Below are 18,856 nucleotides of genomic sequence, written 5' to 3' on the forward strand. Positions count from 1 at the left end.
TGTCAGCGACTTAGTTCTGCTCGGTCAATCTCCACCTGGCGCGTCACGGCAGCGTAGTGCTGCCTTGTGAGCCAGCCGTATTCACGCGACACCACGAGATCCCGCAATAAAACAACAACAACAAACGTACTTTGATTCTCCAACGTGTAAAAAACGTAACAGATTGGGTCCTATGTTAATGAGTAACGTTCCGCATGTAGATTATTCAATGGTTAACATGTGTTGTGGTTTCCCATGGCCTTGAAGGCATCATTGTTACGAGCAGCTTTCTCAGCCAATGTTTGTCTTTGTTTACATGTGTTCTGGCTGGGCGGCTGGAAAAAGGGCGGGCGTAAGCGGAGATAAATGACGAAGTAAGGTGGTCCTGTTTGTGTTTTAATTGTTTATTTTGGCTTCGGCAGGCCAGATTAAAAAGACCAACGGGCCGGATATGTGGCCACGGGCCGTAGTTTGCCCACCTATGATCTATATACTGGATTATCTATATACTGAATGTAAAGGACATTCTACCAGAAGTGTACATTATCCATCCTGAAAATGTTACACTGAATAAAACTTACATAATCCAAAATTGACAAAAAATGACGACATGGTTATTTTCTGTGAGTTTTGTACATTAATATGAAAATCATCAGGTTCTCAGATGTATTTTCTTTCATTAAAAACACTTTTGAAAATTAAAAATTCTGAAAAATGGCCTGTCCTCAGCTAAATTGAAGCTTCCTTGTTCACTGTCTTGTTATTCTAAAAACTTTTTATTTAGAAAAAAAACACAATTTAAATCAATATTATGTTATCATTCACATTAATTACTTAAAAGCATTAAATCCTACATATATTTAACAAATAAATACTATTCTACAACTGTCCCCATATTTCCAGTCAGTCCTGTCCCATTTACATAACACTACCTAAAAAGTGTGTAATACGCCTTTACGAGTATGTCAGAATCAATCAGAATCAGAATCAACTTTATTGACCAAGTAATGTATTGAATACACACGAGGATTTTTTCTTGGTGAACTGTGCTCTCTCTGATAGTGTAAACATTAAATAATAACAATCAACTAGAATAAAGAAAAATAAATTAAAAAAAAGAAGTACAAACATAAATATAAGAGTAGTTAGATTAATATGTGCAAACTAAATAAGATAACAAGATAATAATAATAGTAATAATAATAATGAAATGAAATAAAAAAATACAATAATAATAATAAGATAATAGTGCAGTAGTGCATTGATGAGTAGTACAGGTGAACATTTAAATGAAAATATTATGTTCATGAACATTCTCAGTGACAGGTTGATCCAGGGTTGTTATGTTTAGTTGTCTCAGGAACATCATTTGACCAATTTTCATTTTTTTTTAATGTTTTTTTTTTTTTTTTCAGGAGGACGGGCTAAAGAGTCAGGCCCTGTCACGCTAAAATTTCCCCAAAAAATTTTTAACAATTTGAAATCCAAAACATGTCTTAAAAGATTACTAAAATCCTTAATTAGCAAGCTAATAATTTTGGTGCTAGCATAATAGAATGCTGAGTAATGACAGGTAAAATGGCCACTTGTCAGGCTGTGACGGCCCTGTGACCGGGCCTTACAAGTCAGAGGCAGTGTTCCTTTTTATTGCCTTTATTGCATAAAATATGTATTTAACGCACGCCATCGTAAAACATTGTATGAATTACAACACAATACAGTCTAAATTTATGCTTTTTATGCTCATAGCTAAGACATGCCAGACAGCGTCTCCCAAGTCCCTTCTACCATGAAGATACACCAGGTTGTCACTACCTCTCCTGGGCAGATGTTGTACTGGGATGTGAGCTGCGAGTGCACTGTATAGATTCTACAGTGCACATGCTATAACACAAAGGCCTTCTGCTTCAACACACCAACGACAGAAGTCCAGAAGTCATCGACAAATGGTGCGTCATTTAATATGACGGAGACCTCCACCCAGGCATCATCACCATCATTGATGAGGTTCAGGTACAAGTGAGACGCATGCACCAAGTAGGAGTGAACCAATTCTTCTGGCCCACCAAACAGGACAAGATGTGGTACATATTTGAGGATGTCATTCGGTTCATTCCACCTCCTCTGCCTGTAATCAACCATCATCATGAAATCCAAAAAGACATCTGGGCTAAGTTTATGGAAAATGAGTATTAGAATAGGGACCTGGAACACATTCTTAACATTTTACCTTTCATGTGAAGATGTTTACATTTTGTGAGGACATTTCGGCTGGTCTTCAGAAGGTTTGGCTGAGAGTGAGAATTAGGGATAAGTCATGTTAAAGTTTGGGTTAGGGTTGTTCATTCTTATTTTATCTTGGCATTTTATTATTGAATGAAATGAAATTGAATTGAATTGTTCAATGAAAAGTGTTTTTATGTTGAAATAAATCTATGAATTAAAAATACGTTTGGACTATATCAATTATCAGTCATAGTGTAAGGAATAAGGTTGTTTATTATATGTCCTTGGCTGAATTCAACCATGGTAGTCTAATATAACATTAACATTAAAATTATAATAATACATTCAAATAGGAATGCTTATCACAACTTAATAAAATAACCCAAAACTGAACTTTTCCTGCATCAACAAAATCCATAGTCAGTCCTGTCACGCCAGCGTCAGTACTGTCACACAGGACATTATGATGTTAAAATAGATTATTTAAGAAAATAATAATGAATATATCGCTTAAACTGTGTATATAAAGGTGGTGGTATTTATCCACCATTGCATTTTTTTTTTAAATTCCAATGTAAAGGTAGTTTTTTTTTTTTTTTTTTACAATCGTATGTCTGGCAGTCATTTTGTGTTTATCATCCACTACAGATGACCAAAAAGTTGCTTCTATTTCGTATCCAAAATACAAAACCATGTTGGATACAATTACCGGTGGGGACATGTGCTCAATAAGAAAATGTTATTTATATCAAAGAAATCCATTAGGAAACCTTTCTGACAAATAAATATAAATTTTTTCTGTGACACGGCCTGACATTTCAGGGATGAAATGCGTATAAAAATGTGTTTTATTCAAGCATAAAAACATTCTGAGACAATGTGTTTATCATAGTTGAACATGTCCTCAAAATAACTTAATCTTCATATGCAAGGAAAAAAATGTTCCCCTACAATTTTTTTGAAGTAAAAATGTATATTTCTGGTAAAATGTTCCATAAATATATAATCTGTGGATAAAGGTACTTGTGGTGAAGGGAGCAGGCATAGGCTCACTGGTTCTAATCTCCATCACTGTGGGATGTTGATCAGTCCCTTATATTAATCCTATCCGCTCCCCAGGCGCTACACTGTGGCTGCCCCCTGCTCCTCAGGGAGGGGTGTTTAGCTCAGTGGGTTGAGCGCCCGCCCCATGAACGGAGGCTGTAGTTCCTCACCTGCAGCCGGTCCAGGTTTGATTCCCGGCATGGGACCCTTTGCTGCATGTCATTCCCTGCTCTCTCTGATCCCTTTCCTGTCAAGCAACTGTCATATAAAGGCCACTAGAGCCCAAAAAAATCCTTTAAAAAAAAAAAAAAAAAAAAGGTGTGCTGATCTAATATTGATATCGGATATCAGCCAGAAAACAAATATTGAATTTTATCGGACTACATCTCAAATCACCGATATAAACTCTACGATAAAATGTTCCGCTCCAGCACTTCTATCAATAGGTGACTGTGGTTCACACTCCAACAAAGTAACCTACTGTTGCTGACTATTGTTCTCTGAGTAACATCACTTGATCAAGCCTTTTCTAACATTCCACACTACAAAATAAGTAATAAAAGTATGTATGATTCGTGCTGATATCGTATTGGATCAATATCGGTATCGGCCGATATGCAAGGCTGCAATATTGGGATCATATCAGAAGTGAAAAAGTTGTATCAGGACATCCCTAGTTTTATTTCCTTATTGAAATCTTAGTACAAACTAATTAACCTGATTTAACCATCTGATATTGTGGGTCACAAGTACACTACAATGACAAAACAGACTTATTTTAATGATATTTTTAAGATTTTTTGTAACATTGTTTTTATTTTTTTTAAAGGTTACCTCATTCAGATGTACGTATATGTTCATAACCGGAACTATGCACAATAATACAATAATCTTTATAAACTCGCCAGTAAAAAAGCCTAATGATTAAACAATAACCACAAATAAATATTTGCCCCCTGGTAAAGTAGCTCTAACAACTGGTACAATGATAAACTTTGTGATATTATAGCCTGTGCACGTAGTACAGGGCTGTATTTACTTTACAGGTTTTAGTATCACTCTGTATTGCACACTTTTTTATACTTTCAATATTTTTCCATAAATGTTAGTAAAAGTAATCTAGTTGCTTGATTTTGTGGTCATGGAAGTAATCGGAACATATGTGTGTATATATGTGTGAGGGGATACGTTTAAGTAGTGTATTGTAATTAAATCAAGTACGACACGATGCTAAAAAGGTTACAGTGTGGCGGTGGGTATCGTGAACGAGCACGCACGACGTGGAGGTACACGCACGACCTTGTTTGTTGATGTTTCATTGCGGCTGCGCGATGCTCAATGCTTTTTGCCGTCGTTGCTTACGCGATTTGGCAGGAATCAAAATAGGAGGGTGAATATCTGGATTTAGCTAGCGATCCCATTGAAACAGAGAGGTTTGGACGGACACTGTGTGATTTTATTCTGAAGAGCAGTCAGCGAGATAATAACGGATACTCGGAACCTGCTACAAACCAACCTCATCCGTATGTGATCGCCCTTCCTCGTCGTCGGACGCTGCCAGGGAGGGCCAAGCAACTTAAAAGCTTATCGCCATTATATGACCCACTGTCCGGCGTCACTTTTACCCTCCATGTGGGTGAGGGACCTGTGTGTTTCGGATTATGGCGAGAAAAACAGTTAGCAGGAAAAGGAAGGCAGGAGAGCCCAAGGACCAACAACAGGTAGGCGGAAACCAGCGAGGGTCCACATTAGCTCATCTGGTATATTAGCAAGCATACTAGCATCAAGCTAGGTAGCATGGGGCGCAGAAATATATGTTGTGACATTAAGCAAAACATGGACTTTATTTGCGTACACTACTAGTAAATGTGAGATTATCTGAAACATAAAAAGAGTACATGTTCAGTAAGAAGTCGGTACGGGGTAATCCTATCACAACGTTCGCTGTCGACAGTCCGTTGACATTTCTGCTAATGTTAGCATAAATGTTTGCTAAACTTATCAGGTGAACGTACTCTCTTTTTGTTGTCCTATATTTGTTGACCTGTGGTAAATAGTTAAGCTGTCTGACAGTAGCTTGATTTGAGACGTCACTTGTCATGGTAACATTTGCAGCAGAAACCGAGTTATTTTATCTATGCTAACGCTGTTGCTATCTATCTGGCGAACGTTAGCAAAGACATCCGTCACATCGCTCTCAATGGCTTTTTGCGTTAACAGTTTGGTATCTTAAAATGTGTTTAAGCTCTGCTAATATAACTTGACTTAACCCAAATGAGACAACGGCCCATTTTTTTTTAAAATAGGGCCATGGCTATGGACTGTTGTAATGGACGAACAAACAAAAATGTTTTGAACAAGCATTTGACTTCCCCTTTCTTTAGAAGTCTGCTTTTGTTTTCTATAGTGGAGGATACTTTTTCCTGAAACCGTGCCTGATTTAACTTTTGCAAACAATGCAAACAAAATGATGACAAAACCAAAATTTGATTTTAAACACCTACCAATTTGGCATTGATGACTATCACATGTGTCAAACTGGTTGAGCTGATACATTTCTTTGCACTGTAACTAATTGCTTTGTATAGATATAATAAGAGGTGATTTTCAAAGGCTGATATACTTTTTTTTTTTTTTTTTTTTTTTTTTAAAGCACATTGGTTATGATGAAATTAGGTTAAATACACCAATAGAACTCTTAACATTTATTTAACTTTAAATATACCTGTACACACCAAGTAAAACTATAAGTACAGGACAGGTAAGAAGCAGTAAAGCACGACAACAATATACAATGTGCAAGTAGTGGGTTTAAACTAAATACATGTTGTAGGTATAACCACTCACTCCTTCCCTTTGTTTACAGCCACCACCATTATATCTAAGCTTCACACTTGTCACCATATGCACAACTACAAAATCACGTCTCACTTTATAATAATCAACTCTTCCCCACCCTTTCCATTTCCTACCTTGAGTCTCTCCTCCCTGTTCCCTTCCCCCTCACTTAGGTGTAACACTGCCCTTTCTTTTTATATCCTCCATATAATAAAGTGTTTCTTACCATTTTTTAGGGAGGGCTAGTGTGAAAAAAGTCCATATATATCGGCTGGCCGATATATTGGTCAACCTCAAATTGTATTTTGGATAGTTTACTGTTTGACATATAATTCCTAATCTGTTTGGTTTTATATGTAGTTTTCTTGTCATTTGCAGCCACAATTGCTTCACCCTTTCCTGGGAGAGTATCCTTCGGGTTTTGAAGTGTGTTAAATGAGAATTCAGTTGTCCCTCTTACATAATTGAGATCAGGCACTGATTTTGGCTGACAAATTAATGTATGATGCTTTGTCTGTGGAAAGTTATGAGATTCTTTCACTTGAACTAAGTGGCAGGGTCCAATGTCAGATCTTCCGTCTTGGCCTATGATTGTAATTTTAGTGACCTCTCTAGTTTCTCCCGACACAGTTCTCACAATGTTAAAAATTCTAACTTGTGAGTGACTTTGCAAAGACGTGGCCAATTGTATTTACAGCTAACCCTAACCCTTAGGTCAGTGGTTCTCAACCTTGCGGTCAAGACCCCATTCGGGGTCGCGAGATGCCTGAAAGAAACAAAGAATAATTTTTGACCAATTCAAGCCCATTTCGGACTGTTTTTTACCCTTTTTCTGCAACTACACCAAACTTGCCATATTTTAACCTATTTTCATCACTCAACGTTGTGTGTCAATGTGGATTTTGTATCATCGACTCGTCATTTAATCTTGTAAATTCCTGATAAAATCCAGCCCGCATCTGTTTCTTGCTTTCTTTCTGCTGCAGTACCTTAAATTGACTGCTAGGGCAGTGCTGCACCACCAACTTTGTGCAAGTAAAAGGCAAAGAAGAATGGAGGAAAGGGGAGAAACTGATTAAGTGTACCATAACCCTAAGTATCTAAAGCTTCAGAACTTTTCACCGAAAACAAAGCAGTGAAACACTAAGTGTAAATTCTGAAGTTCATCTCTGTCATTAAAGCACGGCGGAGATGTACGGAGGGAGGGACACATGAAACAGAAATGCAGCGTAGTCGCAATTCGTAAACAGACCGAGAGAGGAGTGACATCACTGTACCGCTGATATTTCCCCAAGCTTTCATTTCTAATCACATGCAAATGTTTGTTAGCCGACAGCCTGTGATTTTAATAGGTATTACCCCGTCTGTCACTGTGTACGCCTGAAAGCATGTTTCACACTGCACTCATTAGTGAGTTTGTAACGTACACGCTTTGAAATATTTTTTTCTGCTGATACTAGTGTTTATTCTGAACATTAAACCTTTTTAATTTATGATCAACTATGTGATTTGGGTAACATTAATTAGACATTTCTTAGTTAACTTGTAAGCATTCTTTCAAATAAGATATTATTTATTTTATGGACTTGATTTAAGTAAAAGGAACTCTGTGATTGATTTAAAGCTTATTACCTCCACAACCTGCAGGCAGGTTAGCTCCAGCTTTTTAAAGATACTTATTTACACTCTTTTTTTTTTCCTTTTCTACTACTAATTTGTTCAAGATCACTTACACTTGGAATTTGTATTATTTAATCTATTCTTGATCTTATTGTGATCACAATGATATTTTAAGTTTTGAATATAATTACATGTTTTGTCATTGTTTTAATTCTTCGTCGGTAAAACATGTTGTCACAATACAACAGGGACACGTTCACATGTGGAAGGATTTAAGCAGGTGCTCTAATATTTTCCTCCTTTTTAATGCGGTATTGCTATATTACTCCCATTTCTGCCACTTTCAAGATATTTTCACCACTTCTAAACCCTTTCCACCACTTTTCCCACCTTTGCCAATTTATCCATATTCACAACTTGTCATGCCCAATATTTACCAGTTTAAAGTAATTGTTCCTACTTTTAAGCCAATATTGACACTTTGAACCCTTTTTACCACTTTTTCTGGCCGTTTTTTGGTCACTCTAATTTGCACCTTTTAACCCATTTCTGTGGTTTTTTAAATCCCATTTCGCCAAATTTTCCACCATTTTTGGTCACTTTTAAGCCATTTTATTCCTTATTAAAACAAGGATTTACATCTTTAAGATGACTACAGTATATACCAGGGGTGACCAACCTTTCCTAAACTGTGAGCTACTTCAAAATAGGAGTGTGACGATATCGCGATACGGTGATATATTGCAATTTTTTTCCCCCGCATGATTATTGATATGCTCACGCTAAGTATTGATTTTTTTTATATTAAATTTTTAATTTTTAGTTTTTTTCTTAAAAACGTTTCTGCTTTTTCACTAAAATGTGCAGGTCTTTTTTCACAGAAATTTTGTCACTGTTTGGTGAAGGAACCAATATATTGTTTACTGGAATATTGCACTATAATGGTGTCACTGGTAAGAAACACCCTATCTTTTGTTTACAGAAAGCACTATTGGAGATACTTATTCGTGTACATTGGTATGTTGACACTTATTTACAGAAATGTTGCACTAAAATAGTGTCACTGTTCATAGGACACTTTTTCAATTTATTGTCTTTCAGAGATATTAAATAAAAATTGTATTTTTTCAATTAATTTTTTTTCCTTATGTCATAGATTATCGTAGATTGATTTCTGACCAATATATCGATTATCGCAGTATCGTCATATTGTGAGATAATCGTTATCGTGAGCTTTTTATTGTATCGTGAGGTACCCCGAGGTTCCCACCCCTACTTCAAAGGTTCTGAGTAATCTGAAGGGAGATGGTTTTAAAACACTTCTTAAATACTAAATTTTAATGATTTCAATATTGGCCACTTTGTTATACCACCACAGGTAGCAAATAGCAACCAACACTTAAACAACCAAGCTCCTAAGTTTGTACCTTGGTTTTAGAACCATTTGTATGTGTTAAAAAGTGATCTCAAAGGGTGGTTTTAACACGTTTACGATTTATTTTATCTGCATTGCCTGTCTTTAGGTAGAAATGTTTGCACAATGTTTGAAAAAAATAAAAGAATAAATAAAAAAAAATATTTTAATCTCTTCAATAATTTTTTGCACGCTGCCATTGGTGTGAAACATTTTAAGAATGATCAAAGTTAACCTGTGCTGTGAGAAATCATGTATAACTTTCCTTCCCTCTTCCCACAGTTGGGCTGGTGTCAGGGGCCACACAAGCGGAGCCGTGTTTCTTGTTCATCTCGCCTTGCCCAGCCGTGGTGGTGCAGTAGGCATTCTGTGGTATGTGCGCTCCGGGGACGAGAGTTCAGACCTCAGCAGCAGCATGAGTTGCAGTTCCAGCGAAGCCTGCGTGGCTTTGCAGCTGGCAGGCTCCCTGGCATTCTCAAGGAGAGGGAGTTTTCACTGGGGCGACTCAACAAGGTTTTTGCTTCACAGTGGCTCAATCATCGACAGGTGGTGTGTGGAACCAAGTGCAACACGGTAAGATCATTGTGTTTAAATCATTTTATCTGTTTTTGTTGAATGCTAACATTTTGCATTAGCCAAAGTAAAATAGTTGATTTGTTGTACACTACGATAAAGAAAAAAAAAAATTGCCTTTCTCTTGTTATGTAAATAAACTAAAGAATACTTGCGCCATTTAGTGTTAACAACACATAAGTTAGATGTGTTATGTACGGTTACCAATTGTAAACAGCAGCACTCTATACCCTGATTTTTGCTGCAAAATCCATGACTTTTTTTGTGTCATGGATTTTGTCTGTGGGTCAAAATCAACAAATTAGACTATTTAAAATATTAACCAGTAACTCTTACCTTTAAGGAATGGGTAGGTTTGATTTGATAGTCATTTTAATGAGAGATTCTAATTGTATTGTATTTATGTTATGTCATTAATCTTACTGAGTGAATGTTCTTAATTTGATTACAGCTTTTTGTAGCAGATGTCCTAACGGGACAGATAACACGTATTCCAATGCTGAAGGACAGGGAGTGTCATGATGGCGGCTCAGGGGCTTTGAGCACTGTGGTAGCTGGGCGGCATTACCACCCAACAGGAGGCCCCCGTGCCAGGCTGGACCAGCAGGGCTGTGGAATTCATGCTATTGAGCTCAACCCTTCAAGAACGCTACTCGCTACAGGAGGCGACAATCCCAACAGTCTGGCTGTCTACCAGCTGCCCACACTGGATCCTGTTTGTGTTGGAGATGTAAGAAGTTGGAGCTTTGACACTAATTCTTTCATCTTTTGTACCTGCTTTATTTTGCACAGGCGCCTTGGGTCTGCGAGCTCAAGAAAAAGACGAGTGGTGCATGCTACACACTGTAATTGGGGGGTCATGATTTACATTTTATCTTGTGCAATTGTTCACACTATATATTTTGAAATTGCCAATAGAAATTTGTGACAAAATATTTCCAACAGTTTCACAGTCAATCTCAAAAAACACAAAATGTTTAATTTTCTAACATTATTTTTATCTAGTTTCTAGGCTTGTGATGTCTTCATTCATTATGTGAGACTTTGATAAAAGCAGAGACAAATCTCTAAAGAACTGCATTTTTAATAATAATTATTTCCTAATTAATATTTCTAACAATTAATGCAAATCAGTAATATTTAGGATATTGTATGTCATCTGTGAGTGTAACTAACCTCTCTAGCATTTGTCTGTAGTTGAAGCATGAAACATGAGACAACATTTTTTAGTTCATGGCAAATCTTTTGTTTTTCAAGGATGGTCACAATGACTGGATATTCTCTATAGCCTGGATTAGTGACAACATGGCAGTCTCTGGTGAGTTTTTCAAACCTCTGATCATCTTAACAAAGTATACACACACTTTTTTCTGACACGTGTTCTTAGGAATTGGCTTGTTGCACCGAGCAACAAAAATTAACTTCCGCATTTGACAGTGTGAGGCACCACACTTCCGGTTCAATGACAAGACAGTGTGAGCGGCCGAGTTCCTGACAGCTTTCGCTGCACTTTGCCCCATATGACGTTACATAAAAAAGTGTTTTGGATTTTTGACAGTACAGTATGTGACGGCTCTTCCACGCCAGCAGCACTGAATGTTTATGGAGCTGTCTAGCAACTTAGCTGTAAGCGTGTCACGCTTCTAAAAATAATCTAAATATGATGCATATTTTTTCTGTATCATATATTTGAAATGCTTTCAGTCAACGCATTTCGCCCCGAGTCAGAGAGAGAGAGTGGGAACAGATAGAATAAATAGCTTATTAAAAACTTCTACGGTGTGGCCGGAGTGTGTGTGCTCTGACCTGCTCCAGCTCGGCAGCTTGTGTGTGAGCAGCGGTTACTAGCCTCTTACTGTCCTCACAGCAGTGAGTGATACATGCTTTCATGTCTCTAAAACATCAGAAAACTCTTCAATAGCACAAGCTAAAGTTCCTACATTTTTTACTAGTCTCTATGGAGAAAACAGTCGCAAACAGTTCCGTAGTGTGCGCATGCACGTGATTTTTGTTCAGGAGGGGAAGAAGGAGCATAGAGCGCCTCACAAAACTCACACACTGCAGCTTTAACTTTGAATACTACATGCACTGTTGCTACAACTAAATAGAGAATATAAAAGTTATGAGTTAGCAAAGCACTTCAAAACACGTACGCAGCTGCAGCCGCTCTACAGTATTTGACTCAGAGCCAGCTCAAATCGTCTCCGCAGGTCCTCGTTTTCAATTTGGCATAAACACAATATCACTGGGTAATAAATGCCAGCTACACACTCTTGTGTCCCTACTTGGAGTGAAGTTATCTATCCGGATATTGGTTATCCATTGCTGACGTGCTGTATTATCAGCAGGGAAGCAGTGGAAGCTAATACAGAAATTATACTGTGAATAAAAGGTAGATCTATGTACACAACAGTGTAATGCTGAACCTCCAATCCTTTGATAGACCAATCGCCTCTTTTTGACACCGAACATGCTTATTATTCTCTCCGCTCGCTGGCTTCGTAACAACAACAATAATGGACTGGAAGTTAGCGCCCCCAAAAACTGTGACCAGAAGTTATTGGACACCATATTGTGCATGTAGCCAATTGACGAGATGACTTTTGTGTCTTAATTTTTTCTTAGGATCCAGAGATGGCTCTATGGGCTTATGGGAGGTCACAGAGGAGGTATTGAGTCATTCAGAAAGAAGTCAGAAAGAGGAGACGGTGCCCTCATATGCTTACATCTCCCATCGGGCCCTCGAGGACATTCCAAAAGAATACACCAACCCATACAACTGTAAAGTCCGAGCTTTGGCCTTTAACAACAACCATAAAGTAAGTGTGACAGAGCTTGGAAGTGAATCACAATTGACACTTGGATTGATTGTCTCAGACCTGTGATCGCTAAACTCAATGATTATTAATAGTGCAACTCTATTGAGAGCATTACATCCACCCTTTTTCTATACCCTCTTACTACTGCACTCAGGGTCGTGGGGGTCTGCTAGTACCTATCTCCACCTTGCGTTGGGTGTAAAATCCCACCCAGGTACATCTTGGACAAGATGCTTTTCTGTCACAGGGCCACCACATAGACATAATCATATACACACTCATTCACTTCTACAGACAATTTCAGAAACTCAAATGTCCAGTTTCTCTTCTCCAAAATGTTCATTTTATGCCAAAGCAACGTTAGTACAGGAAATTACTTTCACAACTCTCAGCCCCAGGTTTTAGAAAACAAATCCACTTTCTTGTGACACTGGTTAAAGCATGCTTTGCTGTGTAATGAGGACAAGAATTTCAATCCTTTAAAATTGCAATTAATAACCTGTCAGCAGTAAAGAAAGAGCAGCGCTTTTAAAGGCCTTTAGTCAGCCTCCCATATTTTATGTTTTTTTTCCTGTCTGCCTTTTTTAGGAACTAGGTGCTGTGTCATTGGATGGCTATTTTCACCTTTGGAAAGCTGAGCATAATCTGTGCAAGGTATACACCATTTATCTGTATTCAGTTCTGTTAATTGCAATAGACAGCTGTGGTTAGCGCCACTACCTCTCAGTGCAGAGAATGTTGTCTGTCTCCAAGCAGGTGCAGGAGACAAGACAGTACAATTAAAACAAAAATAAATCAACCTAAAATTGTATTAGAAAAATACAGAAGATTTCCCAAGTGTTTTTTAATAGAAACTTCTCAGAAGTCTGTTGGTACATTTTCTCAGTAAAAAGATCTGAGTGCAAGAGGACACATTTTTGATCTACTTAATAATAAAAGTCCCTTATGTTTTTGTATTTGCACTCACAAGCGATAATTTAGACTGGTGTGTAGTAGAGTGTGATGCAGAACTATTCTCCCAAGACGTTTAATTACAAGTTGTTTGAAATTGATGGGACTGTGTTTATTGAGTTATTCTGTACAAGACTTCTTTAGAACTTGCATGATTTTTGCTTTTTTTAGTTAGGTGGGCGTACAGTAGCATTAAATGAATGCTTTTGCCTTCTTGTGACCTTTTCAAGATACTGTCTACCAAGCTTCCTCACTGCAAAGAAAACGTATGTCTGGCATATGGACAGGACTGGTCAGTGTACGCTGTGGGCTCCCAAGCCCATGTCTCCTTTTTGGATCCCAGACAGCCAACACACAGCATCAAGTCTGTAAATTCCAGAGAAAGTGGAAGTGGTAAGGAACCTGTCATAGCATTTTTCTTAAGATGTAAAGTAAACATTTATCTTTTTTTTTTTCCTTTTAATTTCTCAACACACACAATTGTATTTTTAAAATATTTTAGGTGGGGGTATTTCAGAAAGCAGGTTATGTGAAAACTCAGTAAGTTAATTCTGCCATGAGGGAATCTCTAAGATGTCCATTCCATTTAGAGAATTAACTGAAACTCTGATGCCCAATTTCCACTGGATGCGTATGTGCTGCGTAATAGCAATGGAGCTGATATGTTTCCTTTAAAGTCATTGTGTCAATTTCCACCGCATGCATATGCGGTCCGTCACAGCTGTGTAACGACGCCGTCATGCTGGAGCCCTCCACCACAGATACGCAGCCATTCTGTTTTTGCCGGACCCCGGAGCAATTCTACATGAACTCAACCAAGATAAGCCCATGCGGGACAGGAAATGGTGCACAAGACACAGAATTAAATATCTGCTTTATTTTCAAAATAAAATACGCCGTGTTCAAGGCGGATCGTATTTCCATCCATTTTTCAACCTGCTTGCTCCTTTGGTGCCTCTCTCTAGCTTTTCGCATGTACTATGCGGGGGTACACCCTGACAGGGTGGCAGTGGATTGTATTTCACATTTAAATATTGACCTTATCCATGGTTGAATCACAATAATCTCCACAAAAGCTGGAATTAGCGAGATCTCCTGAGTCCTTGCTGCAACAGATGGAGATTACGTAGCAGTTACGCACTGGAGACATTACAGAGTAGTTACGCATTCCGTGCAAATCAGGTGTGAATCATTCACCATGGTAACAAACTGTTATTAATAATAATGTATCTTTTATTAATCAATGTAGTGATTTTCCCTGAGAGGGTATCAATGGGCTGCCACAGTAGCGCCCGAGGAGCAGTTAGGGTTAAGGGACTTGTTCAACATCCCACAATGATGGCTCAGGTGAGATTCGAACCAGTGACCCTGTGATTACAAAAAATATATATAAGATTGTCTCCTCAAGTAAGCTGTTAGACATGGTTTCACATTCATTCCCAAAGCCTTGCAAAATTGGCCTTACCTTTTTAAATGATGTTTTTATTTTTAGCTGCTTCCAAGTTAGTTTCTCCCTTGTTTGATTGCACCTAAATGAAAATCAGATTTGATTTTTATTTCTATTTATAACTACAGGTATATGCTGTGATCTTAAGTACTGTTAAATATTAAGCCAAACGAATGACATTCAAAGTTTTGACTGGGGTTGTCATTTTCTCCCATGCTGTTTCTCTCTTTCACGGCTGCACTAAGGGTAAAATAACTGGATAATTTTTTTTTCCAGTTGTCATGGTGACTACATGTATCGGGGCTCCATTGATGAAGGCTATTTATAGTGCTTGTACATGCCCACAACTCAAGGTCAACATATGCAAACAATGCAGATTGGCTGTCCTGGAACCAGATACTCAGTTCCCCAGCTTAGAGAAAGTCAACTCAGAGTTAGTTGAACCTCGTAACTGGAATACCCCCAGTTTATACAAAACGGTCCATCATACAACCAAGGCTATGTTCACAATGCAGATCAATTCCAATTTTTGTCGTTGTTGTTGTTGCCCATATCTGATTTTTTCCTGTCTATGTGAACAGTCCAATTCTATAGCATATATTCTTACGTCATGATCATCAAAATGCCATCACGTCATAATTCTGTGTATCAGCCGAGATGAGATGCCTCCATATTTATTTCCGTAAACATAATGCATGCCTGCGTGTGCAAGAAATACCTCGACCGCTTACGCATTCAGGTCACTTCAGGGTTGCATTCCATTCATGCTCCAAACTGATAAAAGAATATATGAACGAGCACACAACAAATCTGATTTATATATGTATCAGAATTGAGCATTCAGACCTGCAGTGTGAACATAGCCTAAATAGTTGGGGAAAAGGAAATACATTAGTCTGAAAAAGAGAAGGCATATCTTAGAACGGAGTGCTGAAAGATATGAATAATGGCTTCCCAAAGTATTTACGATGGCCGCTAGGGTAACTGCAGGCGTGGGAGCATCAAAGAATTGTTATTCGGACTACGAATTGCACTACATAGTGCAGCACACAAGACAATAGAGATGGATTTGTGGGCTCATTTTGTTTAACATTTCATCACCCATTAGCATTAAAATACTTAAAATGAATGTTTATTTCTTCACAAATCCTGCCTTTTGCTCCTTTAAAAAGCTGTAATGCACATACCAGGAAGTGCTAGTGTATGTTGCTTTCTGTAAGGAATATCTGTCTGTCTGTGCAGGAATCCGTTCTGTGAGTTTCTATGAGCACATCATCACAGTGGGCACCGGCCTCGGTTCTCTTCTCTTCTATGACATTCGGGCTCAAAGATTTCTGGAAAAACCTTTAAATCCATCTGGAGGATATCGGAAGTTTCCTGGAGATGGAATCCTTAAACTAACCACTGGGAAAGGCTGGCTGGTATTTATGTTTCATTTTGGAATCAACATTTGCATATTTTGCTGCCATCTCACTTTCTTTATAAGTATGGATAATCTCTTTATTTTCCTAATCACCTTATTGTTTTCAGAATCACGATGAGACGTGGAGGAGTTACTTCTCGGAAATCCATTCCTTTCCAAACGCAGTGTACACCCACTGCTACGACGACTCTGGCACCAAGCTGTTTGTAGCAGGCGGACCACTGTGTTCTGGCCTGCATGGCAACTATGCAGGGTTGTGGAGCTAGCCTTCTTTATTTTCCCTCCCCATTCATTGCTCTATAACAAGTTAACAACACCTTCATTGGATCTTGATCAAACCGGTCTCTCTTGCTCTTTGTCTTTTCTCTCTATCACTGTCTTTGGTTTTCCTCCGTGCTTTTTCTGTTTGTTCTCACATAGACTCAGGAGCATGATATTTCATTTAATACAGTTGCATATGTTTGTTCACACCACAAAATTATTGCTTCATCCGATTCATTCTTCTGTATCTTTGAGTTTTGCTAATTGTGTTTATAAATACCTGTATATAAAAATGTATAAACAATTAACCAATAACTTTTAAGAGCTGTTACATCTGCCACAGGGGAACTCAAGAGTTTTGATAAACCCATTTTTCAAAATGTTATTTGAAAACATTTAAATCCAACCTGCAGGGATCAGGCTGTGGTCTGCTTCAAGGACAGTAATCACTGCTGCTTTTTCTGTGTTAAATGACAGCACCTTTGTGGATAAAACGTGTGATCTTCTCCTCTCCTTTTATTCTATTACATAAATGGAAGGCAATAACGAGAGATGGAAAGAAAAAGAGAATCTAAAGAGACGATTAATTTCAAAGGACTGATCCAGAGTACAGGCTGATGTTTGATTCAGGATTTTTACTGGTTTGGAAATGCCGGCAACAATCACAAAGAACTTCTATCATCAGAAGTAAAATGAAGCCAATCAAAGTGGGACTTTGCCTCCCTCTGATTGGATAAGAGAACCATGAAGCTTGATAAATGCAATTCTTTTCGGTTTTTAACTCATCCTAAGATGCTTGTTTTATTGTTGGACCTTGGTTTGACAGGCATCACACTACTAGGACTAAGTTGCTTGATTTGTATTTATTTCCCCTGTTTTTGTGACTGATTTGTCAAATATTTGCTTTTTTTGGAGAGATTTAGTGTTTTCGTACCCTTTGCTTTTTCATCTTGCATGCAACCCAAAAAACATCCCTCAAGAGTACCAGGTTTTGTAGCATGTCGTAGATGCCACTTCTACTCAATAAGATTGACAAGTCTCTCAACTGATTGCGTACAATTCTGGCACTTTGTAAAAGATATTAGAGGGATAACTATTAGATCAGTATGATCTCACAATTAGCTAAAAACAGTTATGGAACACTTTAGATGAATTTGGACCTTACAATTTACAGTTTAGCCTTTAATTATTTTATTTTTTCTTCATCATTTTGTACTAATGACTGGGCACTTCAGTTCAGGGTAGGAAGCAGGGTAGGCTTGAGTTGTTATTTTGTCTTCAAGTCTTTCTATGAAAGGCTGCTGTGGGCAATTGCAGTTTTCCTTTTCTACATGGGTCTTTTCCAATTTCCATGATGATTAAAAGATAAAGAAGAACCCCCAGTTACATCCACCAATTGAACAAACACTTGAATAAAATGTATTTTATATGTTTGTGTAAAATATATTGGGAAAACCTCATACATTTTAAAATCTGAATATGTGTGGCTTGAGCTCTCTACCTGGTGATGCCCAGTTTTTTTTATACACCACATGAATGTTTTTACAATTGATTGCATCTGAGGATATTGTAAGATATTAAGAAGGGGCAAAACTGATTCTTTCAACAGAGTAAAAAAAGACAAATAAAATGTATATTGATGTATCATGCTTAGCTTTGGCTGTGTTATTTTGTTCCCCACAGTGCCTGTCTTCTGGGCTAGAAAGCTTTTGTCTTTAGAGGTGCATGTTTCCCTAACTGTATGTGGGTCTCTTGATGATTCTGTTAGATTAACTGTGCGTGCCTGTATGACAGCTCTACATTAAAGCTTGTACAATCGTCGTCATTAAAACCACATCTTTAAGGTCATGGTTCTAGATTCAAATCCATCCAAACCCCCCCAACAACAACTACTCCAACTTCGTGTTACAGGCTGGTTTGCAAATTGACCTGTGATGGGCTTGTCTGTGTATTTTTTGTCTCTGCAATGACCTACAAAACATGCCAGAATGTTAGTGACCTAAACATGGATAGGTAAGTATATAAAGTGGACAGGTAGATTCCTGGTAACAGTTATATACCCCAGCAGTCTGTGACACTGATCAGGTTACATTTGTATTGGAACTGGGTTAAAGGTCTTTGCATTGAGGAAGTCCACAACTTCTCTAAAATAATCTCTTATTTCATTCTTTAGTTGCATTTGGATGTATTAAAGACAAGTTCTTGAAATAACTACCAGCAGAAGGTTGGCAAGCACTGGTATTGAAGGAAGGTGGAAAGGA

General features: G+C 37.9%; 1 protein-coding gene across 1 annotated transcript; it reads left to right on the forward strand.

Annotated features, from left to right (window-relative positions):
• Positions 1–4,557: 4,557 nt before the first annotated feature.
• On the forward strand, positions 4,558–18,244 carry dcaf12 (DDB1 and CUL4 associated factor 12). Its single transcript, XM_028447692.1, has 9 exons — positions 4,558–4,970; positions 9,404–9,694; positions 10,146–10,424; positions 10,952–11,012; positions 12,320–12,513; positions 13,102–13,167; positions 13,695–13,857; positions 16,154–16,332; positions 16,442–18,244. The coding sequence occupies exons 1-9, from the start codon at positions 4,911–4,913 to the stop codon at positions 16,598–16,600; spliced, it is 1,452 nt and encodes a 483-aa protein (XP_028303493.1). The 5' UTR covers positions 4,558–4,910; the 3' UTR covers positions 16,601–18,244.
• Positions 18,245–18,856: the final 612 nt, after the last annotated feature.

Source organism: Gouania willdenowi, chromosome 5, assembly GCF_900634775.1.
Source record: "Gouania willdenowi chromosome 5, fGouWil2.1, whole genome shotgun sequence".
Lineage (NCBI taxonomy): Eukaryota > Metazoa > Chordata > Actinopteri > Blenniiformes > Gobiesocidae > Gouania > Gouania willdenowi.

Coding starts and splice junctions, on each gene's coding strand:
- dcaf12 (XM_028447692.1), top strand. CDS start 4,911: ATGGCGAGAAAAACAGTTAGCAGGAAAAGGAAGGCAGGAGAGCCCAAG. Junction 4,971..9,403: donor AGCCCAAGGACCAACAACAG/GTAGGCGGAAAC, acceptor CTCTTCCCACAG/TTGGGCTGGTGTCAGGGGCC. Junction 12,514..13,101: donor CCTTTAACAACAACCATAAA/GTAAGTGTGACA, acceptor TGCCTTTTTTAG/GAACTAGGTGCTGTGTCATT.